This window comes from Drosophila takahashii, chromosome X (genome assembly GCF_030179915.1).
Source record: "Drosophila takahashii strain IR98-3 E-12201 chromosome X, DtakHiC1v2, whole genome shotgun sequence".
NCBI classification, from domain to species: domain Eukaryota; kingdom Metazoa; phylum Arthropoda; class Insecta; order Diptera; family Drosophilidae; genus Drosophila; species Drosophila takahashii.
Genome location: NC_091683.1, coordinates 9227519 through 9252906, shown reverse-complemented (window position 1 = coordinate 9252906; position 25388 = coordinate 9227519). Strand labels below are relative to the sequence as shown.

At 38.2% G+C, this 25388-nt stretch overlaps 1 protein-coding gene across 2 annotated transcripts; it reads left to right on the top strand.

Annotated features, from left to right (window-relative positions):
• The first annotated feature begins 1040 nt into the window (after positions 1-1040).
• Positions 1041-25136, top strand: LOC108062311 (UNC93-like protein). 2 transcript variants are annotated; one of them, XM_017148914.3, is made up of 6 exons: positions 1041-1812; positions 15491-15618; positions 20258-20392; positions 20969-21374; positions 22021-22874; positions 23479-25136. In XM_017148914.3, the coding sequence occupies exons 2-6, from the start codon at positions 15571-15573 to the stop codon at positions 23653-23655; spliced, it is 1620 nt and encodes a 539-aa protein (XP_017004403.1). In that variant the 5' UTR covers positions 1041-1812; positions 15491-15570; the 3' UTR covers positions 23656-25136. The 2 variants fall into 2 exon arrangements, with proteins under 2 accessions (XP_017004403.1, XP_017004406.1); XM_017148917.3 differs by lacking the exon at positions 1041-1812 and adding an exon at positions 12198-12364.
• Positions 25137-25388: the final 252 nt, after the last annotated feature.

Sequence of the window (25388 nt, the reverse complement as noted above, 5' to 3'; positions counted from 1 at the left end):
AAATTTCCATAACTGTTTTAAAGCGATTCTTGTTAGCATACTGTATTTAATGGCATTTCGCATTTTATTTATATTTGATTTGAAAAACGTAATAGGCAATTTGCCAAGTGGCTACTGTTGACCAAATCAATTTGATTAAGTTTAATTTGTTCGGCAAACAACTAATTTGCATGCAAATGTAAGAAAAACAGATCGCCTTGCCTTCTAATTCAAATTAATCATTTTTTATATTACTTACATTTGTTTTGTAAAACGTAATAGGCAATTTGCCAACAAGGAAATATTTGCAAAATCAATTTGATTAGATTAATTTGTTGGTCAAACAACTGACGATCCGAACTGACGATCTCTTTTACGAAATTCAAATAAGACAGTAAAATTCGAAATTCGTTTTCGAAAGAGAAAGATCTTAGCGATCTTCAAATTCTTACGATTCTTTAAATAGGTTCTTGTAATATTTGTGAACATGTTATATGTTATTTTGCACTTTATTTATATTTGATTCGTTAAAACGTAATAGGCACATTGCCAAGTGGCTAATGTTTACCAAAACAATTTGATTCAATTTCTTTCTTGTTGTTGGCCCAACGGGCAAACGGGCAGACGGCCAACTGGCATTTTCCGCTTTTGGCCCCACTGTGCGAGGTGGGCTGAGATACAACAAAAATAACACCCAACAAAAAAAGCTTGTGATCTCTCTTCTCTTCTCGCAGATCTCTTCGCACCGCCGCTCTCTTCTGCCGCCGACAGCGACGCCGGCAGCGACGCCGGCCGAGACGTCGACGGCATATGCAAACAGGATCTGAGCGTATATTACGTAGCGCCGGGCTTTAAGCCAACATCATTCCCAAGCGAACGGCCAGCGATCAACGTTTGGCCCACCAGCACACTCGAGAGCAGAGCGATAACGAGCAGCTGATTTTGCCTGATTTTAGCTGATTTTCTGCCATTATCCATTATCTGGCATCGCAGCAACAACAAGGGCATCGCATCGCATCTCTCCTTCGCCTCTCCTGCGCCTCGCGTCTCTCTCCCCCGCAACAACAATTATAATAACGATCTGTGACAAGACAAGGCAACAACAACAACAACAACAGCAACAACAGCAACAGCAGCAGCAGCAGCAACAACAGCAGCAGCAGCTACAGCAGCAATACAAAAAAGTGAAGTGAACTCTCGGGCGCTCTCGCCTCTCTCTCCGCTTCGGCTAACTTCGGCTCGGGCTTGTAAATTACTTGCAAAGTTAATTTTAGTCTCGGCTTTTAATACCGTTTTAGTGCGTTTTCAAGTTGGTCGTGTGCTTTTCTCTCGCTCTGAAAAATAAAAAAAATTTTAATTTCCAAAAATAAATCGAACTTAATCCAATCCAACGCCGTAAATAAATAAAATACCCAACTGAATGTGACTTTCTGGTGATCGAATATCCTCGTGACTTTTTTTTTCGGATCCATTTTTTTTTCCAACGGAAATGTAAACCATTCGCCCCCCAAAGCCCCCCTTAAGCTTCCTGCTTCGAAGTCCAGAACAAAAGAGCAACAAAATCCAATTACATAACATTTAATTGCCAAAAAAAAAACAATAAACAAAATAAAAACAATAATATCATAATTCAGGAATTCAAAAACGCGCTCACCAATACAACGTTGAACGCATTAAAAGACGGAAGTGCATTTTTTTTCGTTAAGCGGCAAAGCGGCGCATCCTGTTTTTTGGGCCTTCCACACGCGCTCACGCACACACGAACACACACGCACACACAGTGAGGACTGGGAGTCGCTCTCTCGCCAAAGACTTGCAGATCCGCAAATAACGGTAAGTGGAGGGGCCTACGAAACGGTGATATGAGGATCTTTTCTTTTCTTATATCTTTCCAACGAAGGATGTAGAATTTCTGGGACCTTTAAAATGTGAAGATAAATTGAAGGACTGCAGATTTGGGTTAGAAAAGTACTTTTGTAAACCTGGCTTAGTATTTTTGTTTTAATAAATAAAATTAGCGTATTTTAAACATTTTATGTGCTAAATTTGGTATATTTTACAAACGCTATATAACTTTCTTTGATATACAAGAACGGTATATACCAAAATTATCCGCAAGAAACTGAATTATATAAGTGTAATACTCATTGAAATCGGATGTATTTATATAACCCATCTCAATATTGCATTTCTTTGAAAGTAATCGAGGCACTTGGACATTATTTGCAACAATTAATCATTTTGTAAAAATACAACGAACTGTCTTAAGCATGAGAATTCGTTTGCACGGGCGAAAACCCAAGACCCGAATATAAATAAACAAATTGCATAAACTTTGCGGCTTAGTGGGACCCAAAACAAAAAGTAAAACAAAACGGAATGGGAATAGAAAAATAAATATAAATAAAATAAAACCGAACAAAGTGGAAACAAAAGTGGAAGTTGTTAGGCAATTCTAATGAAAGCCAAGAGGGCGTGGCAAATGGGGTTGTTCCCCTTTTTCAGATGAGCGTAGAAGTTGGCTTAGTTCGAAACGATATTCTCTTGAATATCATATAAAATATTTAATGTTCCCGCAAAACATTCGAGCTATGTGTGGACCTTAAGTAATGCCCTAAAAATGTTGAAATACGGCAACCAATTTTTTGCACCTAATTTATTTGTGGCCAAGCTTACGATAATCACTTTTCACTTGCCTACCCTAAAACGTTTGCCCACAGAGACTTTCAACTAAAGAAAGTGAATGACTTTCAAATGAAGGGCGGTGTGAGTTAATGAAACTGAAAATTCCAGACTTTATGGAGTCGGCTGAGTAAGCTAAAATAATATAATATAATCTGATGGAAAATTAAATAAGAAAATATATAGAAAAATTATTATAAATCACATTTCGAAACTGGATCAAATCAAGATCTTAGGGGAAGTATTTGGGTCGTGTTTAATTTTCGAATTATTCATTATTCAGTTGAATTCCCCTACGTACACGCCGCATCGTTATGTCGGATAATTTGGCACAAATGGCATTTTGTGGGTGGTCCACACCCACACGCCCATCTATGGCCATGTGACGCGTTGTATCTGATGGATACTTTTTTGGGATCTGGGACTGGGACTTGGAGGCCCGGGGACTTGGGATTTTTAATTTTGGCATGCGTGATGCAGAGACACGGGGCGTTATTTAAGCGATGGCCGCGCATGCGCAGCTTGTCAATCGGCGTCGGTGGCTTACGGGGCTTAAATGTACATACATATATACATATATCTCACATATATCGTATATAGATATATCGTATATGGCTTATATGGCAGGCAGCTCACATCTGGCGCCCCGGATCAGCATAGAAAACTTTCACTGAGATCCACAAGCGCGCCTTTTCGCTTTTTTCAAGTTTTCGAGTTTTTTCGATAACCAAGTCGCATGAAGATGCGTTGCAGGCGGATTTCCGCACACAAATTGCCCACTTGCAATGGCAATTTGCATAAATGTTGCGATAACAAATCACCTAGAAACAACTGCAACTGCCGCTGCTGACAAACAGAAATACTAATACTAAGTTCTAATTAAAAGTGCTGGCCGCCGGGGCAAAAAAAACTAATTAACATTTTTCGAGCTCCGCGCGCAGCGAGAGGAGAAGCTGAAAAAGTTAAGTAAATAAAGGTGAGAAAATCAATTCATGACGACAGCGGCGAGTCAAGTGCCCACTTGAGTGGAAAATCAATGCACTTCCGCAAAAAAAAAAAAAACAAAAAACTAAAAACATCAGACAACCGACTACAAACTACAAACAGAGGCAAACAAACACACAGATACAAATCAAACTCTATTTTTAATTATGAAATATTTATGGCACAATAAGTCGCGCAATAATCGTACAAATTCATAACGGTATGGGCAATAGAACACGATTATACCTACCAGATTTATTGAGTCTTATTTAATTCTAATTATCGACTTAACTATTATCCAACTATCCAACCGAAAATATATATCCGAGCAATTATTTCAACGCTTTGCGGGCAATTAAAATTGGTTGCTTAATTAAACTATAAACTAAACAATTACATAACTGAATATTCAACGATGGGAATTATATTCACATTTTTTTTTTTTTTCAGGCAATCAGTGAATATTTTTACTATCAATTGTGTTGAAATATTTAAGAATTTTTTAAATGGCTGAAAATTAATTAAAATTAAATTACTTTATTACGTTGAAAACCTTTTGATATGCAAATTATGCAAGCCTTGATCGGTGCAAACAATTTCAATTGTCATTGCAAACTATATTTAATTAAACAAAATAATTTATTGTTATGAAAAAATCTCTGAAATGACAATACATAAATTCGTGTCAGTCGAATTATCAATTTGTAGATCAGGAACTTGGCCATAAATACACTCTCCTGGCCGCGGGCATGGCCATAAATCGAACTCACCTGGAGTAATCATCATTTAAAATAGATGAAAACAAATACCCGAATTATGGTTCTTAATGACGAACAAGTTTCTCAGATAGTCGCTCATTAATCAATCAAAAATATAGCCAAGCGAGCGATAATAATGACGGCGACTTAAATTATGGACTCGACTTATATATTTAGTTTGCCATACAAAGCGATCGGCTATCCTTTGTTGCTGGCTAAATTTTCTTTATAATTTTCCCATAGCTAAACATATTTTATTTACTCACTTTTTTTCGGGGCTGTTGACGTTGCAGATATAAAACAAAACAAAACGTAACTAAACGAAACGAAACACAATGCTGATAATGATAACAATAATGTCTGACTTCTGCGGCTGCTATATGGCAGCTATATCTGTTGTTATGATATCGTGTTGCGATCGTTTACACAGCCACAACGACTTCGTCTTGAATGACAGCCTGAAATCTGAAAGATTGACTTTATTACTCATCCGCCCCGTGGTCTCCACTACGACGCATCCTCGTTGGCACGATCAGTGCCAAATGGCCGGGCAAATATTGACTCTCGTCTCGTTAATACGCTGGGCAAATCAAGTTTATGTAAACTGCAAATTAGCATCGCCGCAGAAGAGCCAAATTGGAGCGTCTTCGCGGCCCGGACGATGTGTTATCACTTCATTAAAGTTGGCAACACGGCAAACAGGCGCGCCTTTTACGCTCCATCATCATCATCATTTGTGAATTTGAATCTAGACATCAAGGTGTAATTAGTGATTCCCTTGATTTGCATTTTTCGGGTAAGAGTCTGCTCCTCTTTTGCCGATAAAGAAGTTAGCGAAACTGGTTAACACAATGTGGTAGAAAATACAAAAATCGTGCTCTGACTATAGAATTCACTGAAATTCATGCTTGCACGTAATCGCTTACTTTCCCGGAATTCGTTATAGCATGATTAAATAAGGCGAATAATATCTGATAAAATGCGCCACTTATTCACCTCTTTTATAACTCTTTTAGCACACCCGCTGCTAATCCCCGCTTTTATTTATTGCACAATTTATGGCGGCTCTATATATTTACTTTAATTGTAATGTTCATAGCTATCTACTTTGGGAAGGCTGCTAGATAAATTCTAGAATTTAAAACTCTGGACAAACAATGGCTGGGATTATAATTTAAGTGGAGAGTAAATTGCAGTGTTTCTGGGGGTTAACAAAGAGTTAAGCAAAGGTTAAATTTATATTTTAATATTTAATTTTGCTACTTTTCAAGAACCTCCTCCTCTGGTTAACACTTTAAAGTCGCAGCAAGTGATAAAATCCATAGCCAACATTACATAAGCCGCGAACAGCAGCCAAAAACAAAACTGAAACTTGTTTACATCCAATGCGTAGATATATTGTAGATATATATGGATCACCTATATTATATGCTTGCAGGTTTCTTTTTGTTGTCGCTGACGAGTTTCTTTTGTGAATGAAAAACGGAAAAAACAACGCATGAGCTCGGCTGTAACCTCTAGAATCGGAGTTTCAAGGCGCTGGGAAAACTTCCAAGCCGGAGTCAAAACTTTCCATTAGCATGGATCTCCGATGATCTGATGATGATTTCCGTTGAGTTGAGCTTTTCTCATTGGAAGTACAGAAGAAGGGGCAGGGGGCTTTCGTTCAGAAATGAAATAGAGAAACACTGTAGCCAGGCCAACCGGCCAACGATCATTATCGTGATAAGGTGCGCTGTGAGTTTTATGATCAGGTTTTTATTGTTATTTATAGCCAAATAATTACCAGCTCCCTGCGATAAGAGCCACCGTATGACCAGCCACGTAGCTGATGAGCCCGAATCCGATTCGGAATCCGAATACGAAAAGGCGGACGGGCATATGGGTATATAGCATCCAGACTCGTGGCCGCTGCTAGATAAGATTTCGTTTTCGTATTCCCACTCGCATTTCATAATATCACAGAGTGATATGATAGTGCTAGAAGCGTCTCAATGGCAAGCATTGAACTTTGATGTGCTCTGCGATTATATAACACGTTCATTATGTCCCATTATGCCCCCTTTTTTTCCATTTTTCTCACTTCTCTTATTATTTTGTTGTATTTTTTGATCAAGGGGCTTGGGAAAGACCCGTGTTTTGCGACGCAGAAAAATACGGACAAAGGCGTAGAAATACCAAATACCGAAGAGCCAAACAATTGAGTTTAAGCCGCAGGCTGAGCAAACACTTAATGGCCAAAAGCAGAGGCGGATTTCTGATTTTTGATTTATTTGTCGAAAAAGAAAAAATACAGCCCAACGGACAGGTGACAGGGCATTATTTTTGTAAAGATTCTAGCATTAAGTTAATTTGGGAGGCATGATATATTGTAGGTGTACATTGATTTATAGATAATTTAATTGAATTACTTCAAAGACTTTCAAGATCGCATGAAAATCGCATTGAATAAATTCTAGAAAGACCCTTTACGATCTTCGATCTATTTGGCTACGAAAATAAAGGCAGACAGGTGACAAGGCATTATTCTCCTCCCATAATCTCTTCACGCCAAAATTCTAGCCGAAAATAAATTTCATGAGCAAAACAATGTGGGTTAAGTAAAGAACTCGACTCGGTTCTGTGCTGTGTCGCCTCTAATTATTCTTACGATCGTAAAGAGCCTGAAGCGGAAGTTATTATGACAGATAAAAAACTCTAAAAAAAAATGCCAGAGCAAATAGAAAAATAGAAATAAAAACGACAACTAGCTGAAAACGAAACTGTAGCGGGCAGAGTAAAAAATTGAATTGAATTTGAGCAGAATGAAAATGAAGCTCAATGCAATGTTTTGTTAGAACACTTTTTTTTTTAATGTTTTTATTTTTTCGTTTTTTTTTTATTATTTTTGTGTTTGCCGTTTGCTTGCTGCCACTAATTGCATTCTAATCGCGGACGAAGGTCTCGGTCTTGGCCATTTTTAGTTCAGTTCGCTGTATTACGCGGTGATTTGTTGGGTTTTTTTCCTTTTCCTTTTGTTTTTGCTTTTTTTTTTGTTTCTGTTGATTTTTCTCTGCTGTGGGAAGCAGTTGGCCAAGATGTGCAAAAAACTCACGCGGCGTATGAGCAATGTTTGCCCGGGCAGAGCAACGCTGCGTATACTTGATGTCTTGATGTGAAGAAAGAGCGAGAGCTCTCTCTTAAGGCGATCATGCAGAATGCAATTGTTTGTTTCAAACCAAAGAGTAGGTTTCTTAAGAGTTTTTTATTTATTTATTATTACTATTTTCTTGGTTTGGCTAGAACCCTTTCTAGAACCTTTCACTTTCCATCCGCACCTGGCGAACCTTTTCGAGTGGAGGAATTTCCCTAGACCCTGGGTCTGGGTTCGCTTTGGAGTCACTTCCTCTTTGGAAGCCTAATCCCGGCCATATTTTTAATGGCGAATTTTATTGTATAACGCTCCCTCTATAAAGGAGCTGCTGATAGCGAATCGATACGAATCAATCGATTTATAGCCGCGTGCAGTAATCTTTACGGCCGCCGCCAAATCAATCAATTTAAATTTGATTAAGCCGTGATTTCTGATTTCTTTTTTCCGATTTCTGATTTCTGACTTCTGATTTCTGATTCCTGCGATCCCCCACACAGGTGCAGGGGTACCATATATAAATGGTATATGGCATATTATATATGATATACGACTGGCATGCCGATTACAGCCTGGTTATACCAATATAATATTTTATGGCCAGACAAATCACGCGAACTCACTCGACGAGGTTCAAATTGGCGGGCGGAAATTGGCTAACCCGAGCCTTAGTTCATATAATAATAAACAGAAAGCTAAATAATGCCCATATATAACATATATAAATATATATGTATATGTATTTACGATGTATGGCCCGAGGGACTCTGGAAATCATTGTTATTAATACGATTATTGTGTGCACAGTTGCGTGTTAATTTCACTGTGATTTAACCTGGGAGAATCTTTTTTTTTCTCTATGTTTTTATTATTTTGCTGTTTTCTGTTTTGTTTGTTTTCACATCCCTCTGATTTGTGGCCATATACTCGGTCGCTTTTTTCCCATTTTCAATTTTCGTGGCCCCGAAAACAATGCAAATCGTTTTGGCCCCCTCCAGGCCACGCCCCCCGGGGATTAACTGTTATTAGGGCCTCGTTATCAAATCTCAAAATCAATACGCCTTTGTGCCGATCTCGTTGACATTCGACAACAATTAAAGCCAAGACTTTAATTATATCACATAGAGATTTGGAGATATATGGCCCGATATATGGACGTGTATTGTTATTAAGTAATTGTCGTACAATTGCGTTTGCCCGGTTCAATCAACTCGGCCGACAGCCAACAAAGCGAAACCATTTTGGTTTTGGTTTTTGGCATTTTTAGCCAAGTTTAGCCACCTTTTTTTTAGCATACCTACATATATTTTACAATTTTAATGGTATCACCTTTTTAATTACCACTCTTCAGTTATCAATTTCGTTGGCTTGCCAACTCTAATTTCCTGTAGAAACATCTCGTAGAATTCAGTCCATCAAGTGTCTAATCAGCACCCAAAAATCCACTGGCTTATACTTAAGCATGTGGTCTATCCGGCAAAAGATCTCCACAAATCGCGCATACGACGTGTGTGCCGCAATCGACAAATCCCCTTAGACAATTTGTCGCTGCTCGCTGGTCACTTAAGCGATTTGTGTTGTTACTTTAATTAAAATATATGTATATACGCCACTCTCTCGAGTATCGGACACTCCAGTAATGAAATGAAATCAGCAGCTAAAAATATTGGCTATAAATAGGCAAATGGCCACAAAAAAAAAGGAAAAAAACGAATATGGCAAAAAGTGTATGCCCACCAAACCAGTTGGGTTCCCAGCGCTTTTTTTTTGTTTTTTTTTCATTTTTAGCCCACTCGAGATCCATGCACGTGACCAGCAAAAAATTGTCATATATGTGTGGGGATATTTTGTGAAATTTTCTGGCACTAAACCTGATTATTTTACTTCACAAAAAAAAAGAAGGGAGGGAAAAAATTTTAATTAATCAAATATCAATATCGATAGAAGTCGCACCGCAGGAGCCAAGAATAGCCGGTGATTTGGGCACACATTTCATCAGTTGTTATTCATTTTGACCCATTTGGTGGGTTGGTAACTCAAGATCCCATGAGTCAATTGCATTACTATTTATTATTTCGCTTTTCCTGTTTATGCCCTCTATCAATGGTTTAGCCTTCGATTTTCAATGGTTGTTGTAAGCGTTATGCGACTCCCATTGTTGTACTTCGGGTGATAAGCTGTCTCTATCAATCAGCCATTGACTTATGTCGATGGCCTCTCGTGGCTTTAGGGCTTAGGTATATGCCGAATAGAAGATTAATTGATTTTAAACGATCTATTAGACTGATTAGAATGTGGTAGTGTGGTGTGGAAATACATTGTATGGCTAATCGAAGGGTTAACTTGGCTGCACAGATTCCAACAATTAAATAATAATTGTGTAAGGTAGGCACTAAAAATGCATTTTAATGGGTGGTTAATTCAAGAGTACTTTACACACTTTACACCATTTAAAAGCGGCTTAAAAACAAGGTTAATAAAAACTTAATACGGAATTTATTAGATCATTGCACTTGAAGTCATTTATTATAATTTGTTACATATTTCTTGAAGAAGTTAAATGCCAAGCTCTACAAATAATTTTCTTTGGCATCGCGGGGTTTATTCAAATGCCCACCAATGCCAATCGAAGTGTCTTGTGTCTTGGCATTTTTTTATTTTGTTTTTTTTCTTTGTATTTTTGGGGCGAAAACTGGGTCAGCCAAATATGAGCCAAATAGCAAATATTTTGTGGAGCTTCGAGTCGCGATCGCAGCTCTCTTGATCTGGCTCTTCCCTTCGGGCCAGATCCGCTTTATGGCTTTATAGTCGACCGATCCGATCCGATCCGATCGGTGTGTGAATAAACCCAGGCATGTGTCAAGTGCGATACCCTTCGACGCGGGCATCATACTTTTATTGACACAACTGCTGAGCACCGACAGTTGGCGGTGACTGTAGTGCGGTCGCTTTATGGTCTTTTTATTTGTTTCTTTTTGGCAACTAATCGTTATGCGATATTCCACTGCACAGCGCCAAAAAATTCTTAGAAAACTGAAAGATTTTCTTACATTTTTTCTAACTAACTCAAATAAACGTATAAATATTTTGAGGGGCTGCACTTAAGAACTAAACTACTCAAATCGATATGCGCCTGGTAAATTTATGGTATTTAAATCGATATTAAAAAACGTAATTTTTCGACGATTTCTCTCTCCCTTTTGGAGATTCTCTTATCATTCATTTCTCACAGTGCACATTTATTGGTCTACTGATCCCTATCCTAGGGGCAATTTCAATCCGTCATTCTTCATTAGCGCCTGTCACTCGATTCTCGACTCTCGAGTGGGCGAAAATTATTATTGATATCCCGACTGCCGACTACCGGCCTGCGGCCCTTAGTCATAGACACTTGAGCCACTTCCACGTAGAGCCCAAAATGAATGGCCATAAACCGAATGAAATTAAACGAAAACGAAACGAAACGAAACAAAGAAAAAAATCCCTAAAACTCGTGGTTAGTTGGCTTTTATTACCTGCTTTTCCGCGTAACTCTTTTCCAATCATTTTGGAATCGCTGAATATTTACGATCGCCGGCATCGCGGCATCGAAATCACAGTCCACATAATCACGCGCTAATAACCGCGATAAGTTGGCCACCGGCTACCGAATTCTCCGATAGGATGAGCCATTAGCCGAACTGAAAAAACAACCGACCGACAGAAATAACCACCCACCACCCACCGCCCTCCGAACGCCCTTCGATCAACCCGTGCGCGTTTATTAATTAGAATTTATGGTCCGGCTATTGTCGCGTCCATATAGAGACAATAAATAGCCGTTGTATATGTTGTTGGAAGTGGGAATGGGAATGAGAATGGGAGTAGGAATGGTAATGGAAATGGAACTGGAACCCCCTAATCTTATCGTTCCGGCTCAGCTCTTCAGTTCTTCAAACGTTCTTTCGGTCTTTCGACAGCTGAAGAGCTCTCCCTATCGCCCAGGAGCGGTTGTCCCGCCAGATCCGTCGAGATCTAAGCGATATGGAATTGATTTAGGGAATTTTTGATCTTAAAGGGTATTTGGGATAAGGAATATAAATGAGCTTTATCCTGAAATTGAAATTTATATTTAATTATAAATTCTTTAGAATCTTAATTTGTATTTTAATATATTTCATATTTTTAATAAATTTCCTATAAACTCCCTAAAGCGATATATTGATCCTTTAGTGGTATGATCCGCCCCTGAAATCTGCCACACGCCCCATGGGCAATCGGGGATTTAACTGCCACGCCCACCTGCCAACTGCCTTTTGCCCACCAGCTGCTTCTTCTCTCTCTGCTTGGTTATCTTGTGGCCCCTCGCGTCAAATTGGCAAGAAATCTGGCCAAAATGAGTTAACAGAAAAAATAAAATAAAAAAATATATAATAATGCGGCTGGGGCGCAATGGTCGTCGCCCTATCTCTATCTCTGTCCGATTATTTACAGTTAGCTCCGGCCAGGCGATAACCTTGCCCACATATATCTTGGCCAGCTCTTGGACCGCCATTTGCGATTACCTGGTGGCGGTGGCGACGGCGACGTCGACAGCGACAGCGACAGCGACGCCTGCCACTAATCACTCCAATTAGCTAGAAAGTGCTTTTCGTTTAAAATTCGCACGTTGTCGCAGTTTCTTGGCATTGTACTGCGAGGCTCTGAGACAGCCGCACTTGGCCATTTGGAGTTCCCTTTTAGCTTGCTTCAGGCCAAAATTCAAAAGTAATTCCAAATTCGAGCCTCCGAGTTCCGTGTTCCCCGTCGACCAACCGAAGGATCCGCATTTTTTTTCGCCCGAAACCAAATTGTGAGTGTGTCCCTTCAAGAATAAAAAAACAAAAAAATAAAGTGAAGATCCTGAAGATCTTAAAATCCCATAGACATCATAGACCCGAAAAAAAACCGAAACAAACAAAAAACCCATAAATACACTAAAACCTAGTTCAACGAATCGAAGCGAAAGAGAGAAACATAAAGCATTGCAAATAGCCAAATTTGAATGCACAAAAAATAACAAATTGAACAAAATTGTAGTATGTAGTAATAAAAATCAAAACAAGACATTTGCAAGCCGACAAACTTGAGTTACTCTATAAAAACAAATAATTAAATATACGTACAACTCGTTGAACAAGTGCTATAAAGTATACAGTTTAAGGTTTTCCACTGACTATAGATTTTTTTGTTTTTCAATTCCGGAAACTGAAGCAGTTCCGCGTGTCACAGGAAAAGTCTTAAATTCAATGCATAAAAACAATTCGTTTTAGAGGCTTTTTTGAAAAATGTTTAAAGTACTGATATTAATTGGAAAGATTTTATAAATATTTTCAAAGATTTTAAATAATTTAGAATGCTCTTAAACAGCTTAACAATATAATATTTACTAATTAAATTGATTTTATAATATTTAATAATATTAATAATAATATTAAGAGTTCAGATATAAATTTGAAAGATTTTACAAATATTTCCACAGATTTAGAATGTTTTAAAATATTTGCTTAAGCAGCTCAACAATTTAATATTTAATAATTAAATTCATTTTTCATATTTCATTTTTTTTTACCAAAGTAAAATATAGTGATGGTTTAAGGGCATTCCAAAAATGTGAAAAAAATGCAAAAAGAGGCAGCTTAGGTGAAGGGCCCCGTAGCAAAATGGAAATAATAAATAAAAGCCAGCGAATGAATAACATATAACAAAAAAAATCAACTTTTGGCACCAGCCAATTTGTAGGCCACTTAAGTCCCGATCTACGCGCAGCGAAGATAATGCAGATTGTCTATAGCCCATTTCGATTTCGAAACGCGATGGAAAGGGAAATACGAAATACGAAATACGATTCGTCGTCGTATTCGCATTCGCATTCGTGTGTTATGGAGTTCCCGACTTTGATGAGTGCGTTATTTCGCTAGAATAATAATTGAAATTGAAATGCTTTTTTTAATGACGTTTGGCGCGTGTCGCGCTTTTATATGTATATGTTTAATATATATAGAGATAGATATCAACAAATTAACCCACACGCAGCAGCCATAAAAATCTTTGGCTCAAATGTAGAGAACTGCCAATTGCCGGCCAAATTCGGATAATAGATATAGCTGCATATATATATTATTTATATAACCGCTGGCGGCGTTTTCGGTTTCATTCCTCAACGGATCATCAGATATCTGATATGTGCAATCGGGGAAATCCGCAATCGGCTAATTGAAAAGCTCGAGTGAAAACAACACGTGCTGGCCGAATATTCTGGCATGCCAGCCCAAATTCTATATATTTCGACTTTAGCCAGCTGTTTGGCTTTGAGATAATTAGCATTAGACGGCGGCGAGTTTGTTGTGATGACGTCAGTCGTCGCCAGTAGCAAGTTCTTTATGAGCTCTATTAATTATGGCCAGGTTTCTGGATTTTTTCGTAAATAAAAGAGTATCGACTAAGAAACGAACTGCGTCGTATTACCTGCGATAATAACCGAAACCGAATCGTAACACATACTTAAGCCCAATAATCGATTATTGTGTGGGATATATGTAAACCTACATGCCATGTAAATATTAGATCACAGTGACTCCGTTCTCGTGCACTTTTCACGCTACAAAGTCAGCTGTCAGCGCCATAACACCAAGTCCCCAAGTCCCCATATATAATGGCCATATAGTCACATGCCGGACGACAGTGACGATTCCACGGATTGCATCATGGTGACTTTTGAAATGTTTAGGACACTTGGCAGTGCAGTTTCCACATCATTAGGGTCGTCATAAGTCGCGGTCGAACTAATCACTCAAGTTCTTCATAATAAAGTCACAACTTACTTACTGAGACTTGAACATAAATGGGAAAATAAATTTATAGCAAGTACAAAAAAGTAGTGAAAATATTAAAAAATATTTCTAGGGAATCGGAAAGTAAATTTAAATTATTTTATAGATAATCATAAAATATCAATTAAAAATATTCAAAAAATCCCAAAAAAATTCCCGCCTATAAAAATATAAAAATACACCTGGTTCCAGGAAAACAGATAAAAAACCTGCATTTAGTTACAGTTCACCGATCCACACGTGACTGCAAATAGCAATCATTAGGCTAGGCCATCGATATTTTTGGTCTATATCCTCATTTCTCAGCAGTCGTTTCGTTTTTTTTTATTTTTCCCACTTAGCATACATGAATATTAATTTATGCAGAATTGTAAAAAGAAACCGCACCCGGCGATTATCAGCGGCATGATTATAAGTCATAAAGTTTTTTAAGTTTTTTAGTATTTGGCATTTTTATGCTGGAGTTTTGTTTATTTCTGTTAGCATTGTTATTATCGTTTATTTCTGCCGTCTATTTCCTTTGAGAATTTCTATGCCAATGTCTGGCCATAAAAAGTTTACCCAATTTTATTTTTATTATCATTACTGGTTTTTTGTGAGTTTTTATTTTTTGTATTTGTGTCGTCGGGGGCTTCATTGTGTTTTGTCGCTTCAGTTGAGGGGCCTGAATAATAGTTTTGGATACCGCCTAATATGCAATTAATTGGACATGAACTTGAACTGCGGTCGAAGCGAAACAAAAAGGGGGGGCGGGGGATGTCAATTATAAACAATTAGACAATGGCAAAATTGGTAACCAACCGATGGGAACGCGGGCCAAATGAATGGGGAAGACTTTGCCAGAATGCTTCTGAATCTCAAACAGATTCGCAATTGTTCCTGGGCTATAATGTATATAGAATATTTACCGACTGTACTGTCAGTCAGTCAGTCTACGAAATTTCCAACAATTATGGCTCGCTCCAGGCAATTTTCAATAACGAAAATCTTTTTATATTGAAGTTATTATTATTATTTATTATTATTATTATTTATTGTTCAAAACAAATGGCTTTGTAATCGTCTAATGGTGTTACATATCTTTCCTTCTCTCTCTGTCTTTGCAGCCAACTTTTCCCTTGGGTTAATTGATTAACCAGGCCCAAATAAATACGAAAGGGAGCGGAGAACACAAAGAGCCAGCAAGATGACTGGTTTCACGAACGCCGGTTTCGAGAACGATGAGCCCGTCAAGGTGAGTGTTTTTTTGGGTCTGAAATTGGGAATCTGGAATCCGGAGTCCCAAGTCCCAAGTAGTTCTTACCTGATGATTTTCACCTCCTCATTCATCTTGAACAAGTGCTGGACACGTCAACGTACCCATAATGAAATCACCGGCCCACAAATCTTGTAAACAAAGGCAGGCCAAAAAGAAATCACGAAATGAGGCTTATTATTTCGAGTTCTGCATAATTAAATGACAACTCTTCCGCAATTATTTAACATTTGAAGGCTTCAGGAAGTCCTATACCAAAGATAAGGCGGGAACCTCAATTCGTTACTTAGTTCTGTTGGTTCTCCTTGTTTTTTTTCCTCATTGCTTATCCCAAGGAACTCGAGTACCAAGTTTCATAAAGTTATCTCGCAAGGTTTCTTAGTTCCAATAGAGCACCTGTATTCATTTATTTATATTTGTATCTAGATAAAGAGAACCATTAGCTGATTAATTAGGTTTATTGGGGTAATTACAAAGAAATCAATTAGTACAGACTTTTAAGCACAAAGAACTTGGAGCTCACACACACCTAGATCGAGTTTCAATCGGACTGCTCGGGTTTTTCCCGGGTTCGCATAGAACTTTTCGAATTGACCATAAACCCGGCCACTTGAGAATTGTTGTCACATTCTCGCATAGCCGGCCGTCTCGTTTTCGATTTTGGCATTCATTCATGCGCGGACCGAACTGATATAGCATTTGATATAGCATATAGCCATATAGCCTATAAGCTGGATTACACTTATCGAGTGTCTGGGCCGCTTGTTTTGTTTTTACCTTTTTTTCTTTTCTTGTGTCGTTTGGTATTTGGTATTGTATTGTTTTGATGTTGAAGTTGAGTTAATGACTGTGTTTGCCTTCGCCAAAGAAATCATGTTTTATAATGACACGCGTCACAGTTTTTACGATGGCCCTGCTTATAATGGGAGGAAGTGTCCAATAAACCGAAAAATCGACCAATCGAAAAATCGAAAACCCGGGCGAACTGAGCTAAAACTCGGATGGCGATAATTCCGATGGTCATTAGCATTTCGTTTGGCCACTCCTTTCTTGGCATTTAATGAGGCGAAATAAATTTCACCTCAAGAAACCAAAAACCAAAAGCCAAAAACTTAAAACCAAGAGACAGAAAAAATCCAAAGACCCACGCGAGAAGGCTGGAAAGCAGAAAAAGAAATGTGACAGCAGAAAGCGCTCCCCACACACATATTTATGGATATGTCTTAGCCACAAACTTGACCAGCCCGCTGATGGCCAAGCGATTTGGCAATAAATAAGGTAACAGAAACAGAAACAGAAGAAAAACAAAATACAAAACCAACAACCAACAAGCAACTAACGACAGACAAAAACGTATTGCACAATTAAAGCACCGACAAGGTTTCATAATAAAATATTGCCAATTTACAATGGCCCACCCCCTCGCAAGAGACACCCATGCCCCCGCCCCACCCTGTGTAATCGGTTCTTGAGAGACATCGAAACCAAACTCGTTTTCCTCGCTTTGCTTTGGTCAACACAGAACCGCAGCCGCCAAAAAAAAAAGAAAAATAATACCAAATTATAAAAGAAACCAGAGAACGTCCAGCTAACAGCAAACTTACAACGGCGGCCAGCAGACTAATAATTTCCATCAAAAAGGAACTCATTTTGGGCTTAAATATTTGTAAATTCTGAATAGCGTTTCCTTATAAACTAAACTATCATAATTATTTATACTATCTCAAAATAAACCAATCATATTTAAGAAACAACCCTTTTATGAACTAAAGAACTAAAGCTAAAGATTTACTATATCATTTCAAATCCTTTATAAGGCCTATATGATTTTCTAAGGCCATTTTGCTTGACCGCTGCTGTATGTAAAACACCAAAGCCAAATGGCATGTAAAATGTGTAGTGTAGTGAAGGGGATTTCCAGGGGGGAATTGTGGGCTTTGCTGAGCTGAGCAAACACGAAACGTGCCGCGTTTAAAAATAAAACGCAAATCTCGTGCGGCGCAGCGCGTGCGCAACATGTTGCAGTAGGTCGCCGGCAACATGTTGCCGAAATAGTCCAAGTTACACGGAAAAAAATGAGGTATATTTGTTCTTTTTTTGTTATATTATTATTGAAAATTTATTCATTCACATCTTGGTGATTTTTTAGTTATTACAATCCATACATAGTATTTAATATCAACATCTTTGTGGGGTTTTTTGTAATAAAGAAATTATAATAATATATTTATGGTCCTTTTTACACTTTTGATTCTCTTTCAATATTTCAATATTTTTTATTAATGATGAATTTATTATTTTTGAATTATTTACTAGAAGATAGTAATTTATTTTCAAAATTATTCTTTAAAATTTTGTGAAATCTTTTAAAATCAACTAAAAAATTCTAGAAAGCGGCAACTTTTTCTCTGCGTGCATTCACGCAAACACACTTGAAAAAAATGTACACAAAATCAACACACACCTGCGGCCACACTCGAAGCGACGGTCCGCTCACCTGGCCGCTTTTAACTGGTTTGCGGCGGTTTTTGTTTGTCTCGGTCTCTGTCTCTGTCTCCGTCTCTATCTCCCTCTCTGTCTGCCCCTCTGTCTCCGGCTCCGTCTCTTTCCCTGTCTCAACTAGCGGCGTCGCTGCCAACACTCTCGCATATCATTATGGCCCCTGTGCACTGGCATTATTATTACGCGCACTTGTTTCAAAGCTCCGCTTGCCGTTTCTTTGAAAACCCAGAGAAAAATTAGAAAAAAAAGAAGAGACTGGAGAAAAAATGGGTGAACAAAATTAAATATCAGCTGTTAGCGGGAAAAGCATGCCACACACACACACACACACACTATGGGAAAAAAGGAAAAACAAACACAGACAGTTGAGAGTGGTTTTCCAGTTGGCTTTTTGTGCATTGTCATGATTTTTTTCCAGTTTTTTTTTGTATTTTTCTTTACCTACTTGCCATATGCTAGCCATATGCTAGCAATCGATAGCAGAAAATCCCTTAAAGTCTATCAAAACAAAACATTTTGCTGGAATTCTCAATTACAGTTCGCAGAAATTAATCAATTACTTTGTTTTCCTTTTGAGTTTGAATTTCAAGTGCTGACACAAAAATGCATTAAAATTCCCTTTAAATTACAATTATTTATGAATTAAATATTTATGCCATTTTGGTTATATTTCCGTTAAGTAACCACATTTTCGCACACATGGCGTATGAGCAATATTTCTGTTTTTCAAGAGTTTACTTGCACTTTATTGGCTCTTTTTACTTTTTACTTTTAATTTAACATTTCGGCGTTGTTACTTGCTAATTAAAGGCGACATTTAAGAGTTTCGTGTATTATTTCTTTTTTTTTCCCGTGTGTGTTTGCTGACGTTTTTAATGGTTTGCCATTTTTATTTTTTCTGCTTTTGTTTTTAATAAAAATTTAAATGCAATTTTATTATGCTGATAAGCAGCGAGGGGATTTTTGTATCTGAAATCTGTCTGCAATTTGCATACAAACAAAACGGGGTTTCTACAGCCCCCCAACTCGTCCCATCTACCGATCCATCGATTTCCTTTCCTTAACTTTAAAATCGTGTGAACAGCGGCAACTATTATGTGCTGTAATTAAGTTCATATTGTTGGCAGCAAGTGAACGAAACAGAAACAGAAAAATACAGAAAAATACAGAAAAATTGTAATCGATTGGTAGGGAGACTTGCATAACAACGCGTGTGGGTTAAACCGATGATCAGCAATCAGCAATCAGCAGCCCCCCTTTAGCGGCGCCCCTGACTGGCGATGTAACCTTCTTGCCCTGTGCGGTGCATGCGAAATAGCCATTTTCGGAGTGGCTTTGGGCCCGGGTCTTGCTCTCGGTCGGTTCTCGGGCACTACGTCCATTTTGATGGCCATTTTAGAGGTGATAGTGGCGATGGAGGCGATAGAGGCGAAAAACGGGACGCGCCACGCATGCGCAATGCGAAAAACGCGCGCGAAACGCGAGCAAAACGCGTGCGGACGTTTTAAATGGATATGGATTTCGGATCAGTCCAAATTTTTGTTTGGTTTTTAGAAACTAAAAGCGTAAAATGCGCCAACACATAAATAATTAATTAATGTGTAGTGTGTCGGGGCAGCGAACAAGACCAGAAAATGAAAGCTGCCCAGGGGCAAGTCGAAATGGAAATGCTCTATAAAATCGGTATAAATAAATATTAGATGTGCTAGAGAAAATAAGAAATTCACTGTTATTTTACCCTGCCAAAATGTTTCTGTAAATATTTAATCCTTCTTTTTTTTATAAATTTTGTAATAAACATGCAATTTTTTGCCGTGCATTTTATTTTACAACCCAAAGAAAATTAGTTTTGATTGCCGACAATTTAAAAAAATTTTGTTTTTATATCTAAAGGCATTATAAGAAAGTTAAAGCTGCTCCGAAAATGCGGAGATGAAAAAGAAAGTAGGATCATGATCATCCCATCCACTGAATCTTGCTGCACTCCTCGAAGATCGAAGATCTGAGATCCAAAATCCGAAATCCAAGATCTGCGGCAGCCAAAAACGAATGCCGATCTGTTGTTGCCACTTTGCTTACGATATCTTTTCTTTGCTTGTTTTTCGTTTATTTTTAGCCAAAAGCTGGTTTCGAGCCCGACACCGCCTCGCTGCGAGAGAAAGTTGTGCTGAATCCGGCCGAGAAATGGCGCATCTTAAAGAATATCTCGATCATCTCGATCGCCTTCATGGTGCAATTTACAGCGTTTCAGGTGAGCCAACATTGCCATTGCCAGGCGACAAAACTATTTTTAAATTTTTGGTAATGGGTATTAAAAAAAGAGTGGTAAATAACGTAACAAAGTTAAATCAAGAAATTATAATTATGTACATATGTTATATAACAAATATTTTAAATACATTTTATACTATAGTAAATATTATTAAATCAAAAAATTATAAAATCAATTTGGATATTTATTTTGGAATTTGTATTATAAATATTACACAAAAAGTATAGTTTACATACTCATTTCTTGTTATTAATTTTTAAAATCCATTATGACAGACAAAAATATTTATTTATTTAAAATATTATTAAATGTTACTAATATTTTAAATGTTTTATAAATATTCTCTACAAAGTACATATGTATTATATATTTTTCTAAACCAAATATATACAATTAATTAACAACAATTTTGTCAGAATTCACTTAAAATATTCTACAAATACTAAGTAAAATTTTGAATTTGCATTCTTTGATTTAACAATATTACCTCTTAAATTCCCAAATATTTTCAAAATGCGGTCATTAATATTCCAACTGGTTTTCCAACTCCATTAGGGCACGGCAAATCTGCAGTCGTCGATAAACGCCAAGGATGGCCTGGGCACCGTTTCGCTGAGTGCGATCTACGCCGCCCTGGTGGTCTCCTGCATCTTCCTGCCCACGCTGATCATCCGGAAGCTGACGGTCAAGTGGACCCTCGTCTGCAGCATGCTCTGCTACGCCCCCTACATCGCCTTCCAGCTCTTCCCGCGCTTCTACACCCTGGTGCCCGCCGGCATCCTGGTCGGTATGGGCGCCGCCCCCATGTGGGCGTCCAAGGCCACCTACCTGACGCAGGTGGGGCAGGTGTACGCGAAGATTACCGAACAGGCGGTCGACGCCATTATCGTGCGATTCTTCGGCTTCTTCTTCCTGGCCTGGCAATCCGCTGAGCTCTGGGGCAATCTCATCTCCAGCTTGGGTGAGTTGGTATTGCTTAAGTTGCCTAAGTAGAAAGTAAAACCCCTAATCATCTCCCTAAGAAGCGAAATTCCCTTTTCAAGTGGGCCCATAAAAATTACGAAAAGTCACTGGGACAATCTTATCAACTCGTAAACAGTAAAACCGAAAAGATTGTGCCCGAAACTCTTAAATTAACAAAGTATTAGCTTTTGATTTTGCCAGCTACCGAAAATCATAAAACTCGCTACAATTACTGGGCGATTTTTGGTAATCTCTGATTCCAGGAAATCTAGAAAATGGCTTTTGATTAATTTCGAAAGTGCCAGAATTGAAAAGTATAATAATAATATTGTGAAATCCTAAATAGTCGGTATCCGTAAATATAGAAAATTAGAAACCATCAATTTTATTAGCTTATAAAATACAAATAGAGTAGAGCTAGAAAATTATCGATATTTTCGATATTTTTACAATATTGAATTGAAAAAATAAATAAAGAAAACACAAACAGAGTACAATTCGAAAATTATCGATATTTTCGATATCTTGACAATATCTAATCGATAAAATCAATGTTCGATATCGATAATTTTCCAGTTTTAAAAGAGAGCCTATTTTTTGATCGTTTGGGAATATTTTTTAAAGCGTTTTTTACCCCCCTTCAGTTCTCTCCAGCGGCGCCCATGGCGGCTCCAGCAGCTCGAACACGACGATCAGCGACGAGGATCTGCAGTACTGCGGCGCCAACTTCTGCACCACCGGCAACGGCGGACACGGCAACCTGGAGCGTCCGCCAGAGGACGAGATCTTCGAGATCTCGATGATCTACCTGTCCTGCATCGTGGCCGCCGTCTGCATCATTGCCTTCTTCCTCGATCCCCTCAAGCGTTACGGTGAGAAGCGCAAGGGTTCCAACTCGGCTGCCGAGCTCTCGGGCCTGCAACTGCTGTCGGCCACCTTCCGCCAGATGAAGAAGCCCAATCTGCAGCTCCTGATCCCCATCACCGTCTTCATCGGCATGGAGCAGGCCTTCATCGGCGCCGACTTCACCCAGGCCTATGTGGCCTGTGCTCTGGGAGTGAACAAGATCGGCTTCGTGATGATCTGCTTCGGCGTGGTCAATGCCCTCTGCTCGATCCTATTCGGTTCCGTGATGAAGTACATCGGCCGCACGCCCATCATTGTGCTGGGCGCAGTCGTGCACTTCACACTGATCACCGTGGAGCTGTTCTGGCGCCCCAATCCCGACAATCCCATTATCTTCTATGCGATGTCCGGGTTGTGGGGCGTCGGCGACGCAGTGTGGCAGACGCAGATCAACGGGCTGTACGGCCTGCTCTTCCGCCGCAACAAGGAGGCCGCCTTCTCCAACTACCGCCTGTGGGAGTCCGCCGGCTTCGTGATCGCCTACGCCTACGCCACCACGCTCTGCACGCAGATGAAGCTCTACATCCTGCTGGCGGTGCTCACGCTCGGCTGCATCGGCTACGTGATCGTCGAGATCCTCTACAGGAAGAAGGTGAGTGGAATGAGCATTTTATGGGGATTCTATCTATCCGGTATCCGGTATTAAAGGGATTTTTTTATTATAAAGAAATCATAGAAAGCATAGAAACTTATGCAAAAACTCCGAATTTCTTTTCAATATTTATAATATCACTTTTTTATAAATATTTATTAAATTATTTATTTTATGGATTTTTTTATTATAATGAAATCATAGACTTCATAATGCCTACCCTCGAAAATTCACTAGTAAAAACCTTGATTTTGTTTTAAATATTTAACATATCAAATTTGTATAATTATGTATTATTTGACATTTTTCATTTACCTTTCATTTTCTCCCAAAAGTCGACCAGCTTTTAATTCATAAATTGTTTATGTTCTTATGTTCTTCTTATGTACATAAGTTTATTTATTTGATCGAAAATGTTTGGGTAAATTAAAGTTATATAAAATATTTTATATATTTTCCATCTATCTACTATATATTATATTTATTTTCTAATGATCCTTGTGATTTAATAGAGATCCATCCCCTTTTGGCATATATCCCAAAAAGTAGGCCATCAATTTTGTACGCACACTAACACTCACCCATTTCCCGTTATCCTTCGCAGCAACGCAAGGTCAAGAAGCAGGAGAGGCTGGAGGCCGCCGAGAAGGAGAAGGAGGCTGCCGCCGCCGCCGCTGCCGCTGCCGCCTTGGCCGCCGCCGAGGCAGGACCCGATGGCGTCGAGGAGACCGACGACGAGCTGGACGATCTCGAGGAGGACATTGTGGTCACGCGCCTGTAAATGTTTTATTCTCCACCCCAAGGACACCCAAAAAAAACAAAATACCCCACAAGTCCCTCACACACCCCACATTCCATCAAGTTATCGATAGATAGATAGAAGGAGAGAGAGTAAATATCAGGAGCGTTATCGATTCAAATGCAAGTAAAAGACAACAAGATCTGAAAAGGAATATGGAAAAGACCTATCGATACGAGATCGATAGACAAAACGCTCCGTGATCGATAAACAATACCAACTAGCGCCGATTGAAGGCCGAAACGCGTTGCATACTTTTGTGGTTGTAGTTTTGTAGTAGAACATTTGTACCCCTCACCCCCGAAGAAACCCGCTCCTGCAAGAGAGAAACCATTTAGCTCAAAGTCCAACCGAGTTTGGCTTAACTTTAGTTTGTACATACAGAGAAGAGATCGAAAAGGGCGAAATGCTAATAAATGCAAAGGCAGTGAGAAACCCCGGAACCGGAAATGCAAAACTTTTGTGTGTTAGTCTAGGTGTAAGCACACTCGTACTTGGTTAATACGCACGCCTAATTGTCAAATATTAATTTATCGATATATTAATATCAATATATTGATACCTTATCGATAACTTAATATTTGCGATTGACGCGTTCGCATAAACTTGGTATCGCACAACCATACAAACACACGCACACACCTACACACGAGGCACACACACTGCAGCAGTGTGTGTGCTTGCGATGCCTAACAAATTGTTATTTTATTTTAAAACGTATTTTAACTATAGTCTATCCCTAAACGAAAATTGTAATTCCCTTCACTTTTTATAAATTGAGTTTCTTGTTTTTTGAAAAAAAAGAACGTGATAATTTACACACGCCCACACGAAACACAAAAACAGTCACAATTATATGAAAATAGTCAAATTTGAAAATATAAAAAAACAAAAACAAAACTGGCCTTAATGAAATATATATTTAAAAAATATATATACGATAGATCAGTGCAAAAATGAAAAACACACAAAACGAAAAGCAATTAATTAATATATAAAAATATCTTTAAATAAAAAAAAGCAAAAAATCTAGTAGGCAAAATGTTATATACACATTTTTTGCTCAGTATTATGTTTTAAACTAAATTTAAGCGAGTTATTGTTTCCTGTTTATATTTTTTTTCGTAAACCCTATTGTTACGATTTTTTGTTTTTCGATTTCGAGTTTGATTTTTTCTTCTTCTTCAACAAACTCCCTGCGATGGCAATTAAGATTAAAGAGAAATCTAATGATATACCATAAACACACATCTACAAAACGATATATATATATTTTTTTCGTTTTATTTAAACGTTTTACTTAAATATTAATGGAAAAAAAAAACACACACACACAACACATTTGTGAGAAAAAAAAAATACAATAAATATTTTTCTTTTTTTTTTTTGCTTAGCCTGTTAAGTAGTTCATTATATTATGTAAAATATATAAAATAAATAAATGAATATAAATCTAATTGAAATGAATTCTTTAACTGGGGAGAGTAAACGTGATTTGGTATTGTTCCGCACGTCACGCGGTAATTAGTTAATAGCGGGCGACACGTAAGCGCAGCTAATTTCTTATTTTTTTAAAATTTTTCTATTTAACCGACTGCTTGATACCCAGTTTGCTATTTCTCGATATTTCATTTGTGTTTTCCATTCAAAACATCGGTATTATAGAATCGGTATTGTCAAAATATCGAAAATATCGATAATTTTCAAGCTCTTTT